Consider the following 5,683-nt stretch of genomic DNA (forward strand, 5'->3'; position numbering starts at 1 on the left):
GTAATCTTGGTCCTCGTGGGAATGTGGTGTTTAGAGGACCAAGGTGATGCCACGGGTCCTGCCACAAGTAGAATCTCCTCCCGTCACAAATCTGGTAGTCCACCATAGTCCGGAGGAAATTTCATAATCGGAGAATTTTTTGCCATCCCCATGAGCCGCCCCGTTCCCCAATTGTCCAGATGGAAGTGTCTCGTAACCGTCCCTGGTAAAGCCATTCAACCCAAATCGAGGTCCTGTCGCATCTGATTACATCACAGAGTTTCTTTGTCATTAATGCACGATTCAGACTACAAATATCCTTGAATCCCAATCCTCCCTCATCCTTCGGTCGACAAACATCTTTCCATGCAACCTTGGGGTAGCCACTGGTTGTCGTCCCCTTCCACAGGAAAGTTCGCAGCCGTTTCTCAATTTCATTAATAACTTTCTTCGGTAGGATGAATGTCGATGCCCAATATAAACTCAGCGCCATGAGTACAGATTTGATAATTTGTACCCTACCTGCATAAGACAGAGAAATACCCTCCCAATCAGCAATACATTTATCTATTTTTAATAATAAAGGGCGACAATCCGAGATAGTTAATCGAGAAGATATAAGCGGTACTCCCAAATACTTCATCGATAAGCCCCTTCTTGAAAACCAAGTACTGTCATCATCTCCTCACGCAATCCTTGTGCTGATCATGAGATAATAAGGTGGCTTTTATGTTCATTCAGCCTGAGCCCCGACCATTCAGCAAACCGATCCAGTCCTGTCTTAAAGACTCTAATTGAGTCCATATCAGCATGGCAGAATAACAATACATCATCTGCAAACCCCAACTGAAAAACTCTGGCTGTGGCACATTTTCAATGGAAGGAAAATAACTCATCTTGGTCAATCAGTTGCAATAATCCTAGTTGTAGGGCCTCCATTACAAGCACAAATAGGTAGGGCGATACAGGGTCACCCTGTCGAAGTCCCCTAGCCCCCGGAAAGAAGCCATGAGGTTTCCCATTCTGCGCAACAGAAAATGCGGGTGTAGTAACATATACCTCAATCCACTTCACGAAAGTAGAAGGGAACCCAAATAACTCCATCACTATAATCATAAAGTCCCATTCCACCGTGTCATAAGCTTTTCGAATGTCCACTTTTAAGGCACACCTGGGTGGTAAACGGGACTGGTTGTATCCCGTAAAGAGCTCCTATGCCAGCATAATATTATCGCCAATGCTTCTTCTAGGTACAAACGCCGCTTGCCCTGGACTAATAAGTTTGTCTAGTATCACACTTAACCGTTGGACTATGATCTTTGCAATAACTTTGTACAACACATTACAGCAAGATATAGGTCGGAAATCACTGACAGTCATAGGGGCATGTACCTTTGGTATAAGGGCCAAAAGGGTGGTATTGATCTGCTTTAGAAGTCGGCCTGTATTAAAGAAATCCATCACAGCCATAGTCACCTCCTGCCCCACTATAGGCCATGCAGCCTTGAAAAAGCCCGATGAATACCCATCCGGACCTGGTGCCTTATCCTCTGCAATGTCAAAAACCGCCTGTTTGACATCTGCTGGTGTAATTGGTAATAGTAAAGAGCTAGCTTCTTCCACAGTCAATACATGTCGAGCCCAAGGTTGGAGGAATCGAAGATCTATCACAGTTTGTCGTCTTTCGCCACCTAGGAGGTTCTGATAATATGTGACAAACTCAATGATTACTTCTTCTGGTTTAGAATGGGTGACTCCATGATCATCATTGATCTGTAAGATCCTCCTCGCCGATCTCCTTTGAGCAATCTTATGGAAGAATACCCGGGAGCATTGGTCACCTCCTTTCATCCACTGCATTTTCGCTCGTTATTGTAACATTGTTTGTTCCATTTTGGCTGCCTTGGTCAAGACAAGCCGGCAGCAGTGTTCCAGTTGTATGTATAGTTCGTCTCGTCTACTCGAGCTAACAAGTATCTGTGCTGTTTCTAGAAATCCTTTAGCCAGTTGCACATTCTGCGATAGGTAACCCTTATTCCTCCGTTGTTCTCGAAATAACGATTTCTGTGCTTTGAGCTTCCGTGTTACAGAATACATAGGTGTTACAATAATGTTGTGCTGCCATATATTCTACACATTGGCAATAAACTCAGGTGAATGGGCAAGGTAATTATCGAATCGAAACATACCTCCAAATCGCTGTTGTCTATCCCCATTAAGCACCATCGGTGAGTGGTCTGAGGTGCGCGGGGTGAGGGTAGAATAAGATGCATTCGGGAACTGAGCCATCCATTTATCATTTATCATCATACGGTCCAATCTTTTCCACAGGTTCCGGGGTGTCGCGCTGCGGTTATGCCATGTGAACCATTCACCCTGCATGGGTAGTGGGAGTATTCCAGCACTCTCAATACAAGCATTAAAATCGTCCATAGCTATTTGAATATCTCCGGAAGTGCCACACACTTCACTTAGATCTCGCACTGCATTAAAGTCCTCTCCAACCAACAATGGGATGTCGACACATTGGGTTGCTTTAGTCTCCAGGGTTCCCCAAAGCGCCCTTCTTTCAGCCACTTCATTAGCTCCATAAACAACAGTGACAACTATCATCTCATGAGGTGCACGAGTAGTAACATGACAGTGGATAAATTGAGTACCACATTCAACCACATCAACATCAACAAAATTATCATCCAAGGCAATCCAAACTCGATTACCCGATGATCCATAATCCGTGAACCATTTCCATTGGGGTAGCAAGATAGAGTGAATAAGAGATGCATTATTTCCACGAACTCGAGTTTCAAGAAGTCCAAGAAATTGTAACCTGAATTCAGCAACGATGTCTTTGACTGCTAACTGATGGTCGCGTTTGTTCAGGCCACGCACATTCCATATTGCTGCATTCAACATGGATCACCACATATGGGGCTGCTATGATTAGGACCCCGTGACATCTTATCTGCATCATCAAGTAAGTGTAGAGCATGAAACATATTATATACAACAAGCTCCTTACCCTTATCCTCCCGACTTGACCTCATGGCACCACCATTAAGATATTCACGCCTATCTCTCTGCTTATCCACCCCTCGGGTTGGTGGTATTATCTCCTGATCATGAACTGGTGGCGGCCTCCCAAGTCCCGTTTTAGGGACGTAAACGGCGACTGGTGGTTTAATTGGTTTGGATGGTTTATTGAGAGCACAATCCTTGGCCGCATGCCCTAGCGTCATACAACTGGTACATTTGGGAGGTATCCACTCATATTCCACGTCTATTTTGCAAGGTGTCTCTCCTCCTTCCTCGTCAGGCATCATAATTATCATATATTTATGTAATTTCGAACTTACATCCAACATCACACATACACGAGCGAAGTCCAGTCTCATGCATGCCCTCGTAATCGCATCCAGATAGAGGGGTTTGCCAATACCGCTGGCCACCGTACTGAGGCCCGCCTCAGTCCATAATTCTTTTCGGTAATGATAAATTTCATAAATGAAAAATATGGTACAGTACAACAGTTAATTGGGTATTCCCTCGACTGGCCAAGGGATACGCCATAGTCTATATAGAGCACATGTACTAATCGAACTAGAAAGATTAAGACTCAATATCCTCTGCCTAACATCGTCAATAATAAGAGAAGGCAATACATTAGGCAGGTGCTCAATCTGCTGGAACCGTCTAGAATTTCTTTCTCGCCACAAATGGTAAACGAATGACCCAAGTAATGCTCGGTATGCTGCATTAATGATATGCTTCCCTCTCCATTTCCTCACTGCCCATTCCACATCCATTGCCCATGTGCGATTGGGCCAAGCGAATCGAATGATTTCCCGTATGGCTTTAAGGCATCTTCTGCTAAATCAGCATCGGAAGAATAAGTGATTATGCGTCTCGATTGCTTCTTCATCACATAGAATACACTCTCCAATGTGTGTGAGCCAAGGTTTGTCTGTTGTTGGTAGTTTTTCCTGAATAGCCATCCATAGGATAAAACAATGTCGTGGGATCTTTAGCGAACCCGAAAGTAGTGAAGTCCAACCTACTTTCGGTCCAGGCGGGCAAATAAGTCTGTACAGGGCTTGGGCTGTGGGTCGGCCTTCCGGGAAACGCCAAATGATTCTATCATCTCCATCCTGAATCTGGGGTAGTGTATAAATAATCTGAAGGCATTCCAAATCCGTGATGAGGGGCCAGTGCCATTGGCCCTCATCAATAACCGTATTGAGTTTGGTAGATTCATCAAGCCCAAGTAAACTCGGTCCTGGTGGAAATCGATAAATCAGGGGGCCAAAGTGATGCCATGGATCCTTCCAAAGATAGAAGGTCCTCCCATCTCCAATACGACACTCCACCATTGATTGGATAAGGCTGCGTAGACGAAGCAGCTTTCTCCATCCCCACGATCCACCCTTGTCGTCAATAGTCCAAATGAAATTATTTTGTAGTCGTCCGCGCTGTAGCCACTTAACCCAGATAGACGTTCGGTCACATCTAATGATATCACACAACTTCTTAGTCATTAGTGCTCGGTTAAGTGCATCAATATCTTTTATTCCTTGGCCTCCTTCCCCAACTGGTTTGCATACATCCTTCCACGCAACTTTGGCATAACCCGTCATTGAGGTGCCTTTCCATAGGAACCTTCTAAGGCGTTTCTCTACATCCTTAATGATCGCCTTCGGTAGTATGAATGCAGAAGCCCAATAAATGCTTAATGCTGAAAGTACAGATTTAATGATTTGTACCCGCCCAGCATATGATAACGACATACCCTCCCATCCCGCAATACGTGTATCAATTTTGGACAGAAGTAGCTGACAGTCAGATATAGTCAATCTAGATGAGATTAGAGGAAGGCCCAAGTACCTCATCGGGAGATGTCCCTCCTGAAATCCCAAGATCGATAGCAACTGATCTTTCCTTGCTTGTGCAGACCGGGATATAATAATGTGACTCTTTTGAATATTCAACCGGAGGCCCGACCATTCTGCAAATCTGTCCAGTCCCATATTAAGGACTCTAACAGAGTCCAAATCAGCTCTACAGAATAGCAGGAGATCATCCGCGAATCCCAATTGGAATACCCTTGCTGGCTCACACTTCCAGTGATATTTGAATTGCATATCCTACTCAATTAATTGCATATAACCAATATGCAGAACTTCCATAACAAGCACAAACAGGAAGGGGGATAAAGGATCTCCTTGACGTAGACCTCTAGCTCCAGCAAAGAACCCATGTGGAGTTCCATTAAGACCAACCGAAAACGAGGTTGTCGAGATACACTCCTCAATCCACCTTGTGAAGGTTGGTGGAAACCCAAATAGCTGTAAAGTCGCCACAAGAAAGTCCCACTCAACCGTGTCATAGGCCTTCCTGATATCCACCTTCAATGCACATCTTGGGGGGAGTCGCGCCTGATTATATCCCATAAACAGTTCTTGGGCTAGCATAATGTTGTCACCAATGCTTCGTCCCGGGATGAATGCTGCCTGACAAGGGCTAATTAACTTGTCCAAAATTACGCTCAACCGTTGGACAAGTAATTTAGCAATGATTCTATATAAAACATTACAGCATGAGATGGGTCTAAAATCACTTACAGACATAGGAGTATGAACTTTTGGAATCAGAGCCAAAACTGTAGAGTTGACTTGCTTAAGTAATCTCCCCATAGAGAAGAAATCCA

The 5,683-nt window shown here is 44.4% G+C and overlaps 1 protein-coding gene across 1 annotated transcript; it reads right to left on the bottom strand.

Annotated features, from left to right (window-relative positions):
* Nucleotides 1-1,191: 1,191 nt before the first annotated feature.
* LOC105178975 (uncharacterized) lies at nt 1,192-3,218 on the bottom strand. The gene is made up of 3 exons (XM_088882926.1): nt 2,903-3,218; nt 2,169-2,777; nt 1,192-1,670 (listed from the first exon to the last, which is right to left on the bottom strand). The coding sequence occupies exons 1-3, from the start codon at nt 3,216-3,218 to the stop codon at nt 1,192-1,194; spliced, it is 1,404 nt and encodes a 467-aa protein (XP_088739052.1).
* Between the last annotated feature and the right edge of the window lie 2,465 nt (nt 3,219-5,683).

The sequence above is a fragment of the Sesamum indicum genome, linkage group LG1 (assembly GCF_026168435.1).
Source record: "Sesamum indicum cultivar Baizhima isolate 11 linkage group LG1, ASM2616843v1, whole genome shotgun sequence".
NCBI classification, from domain to species: Eukaryota; Viridiplantae; Streptophyta; class Magnoliopsida; order Lamiales; family Pedaliaceae; genus Sesamum; species Sesamum indicum.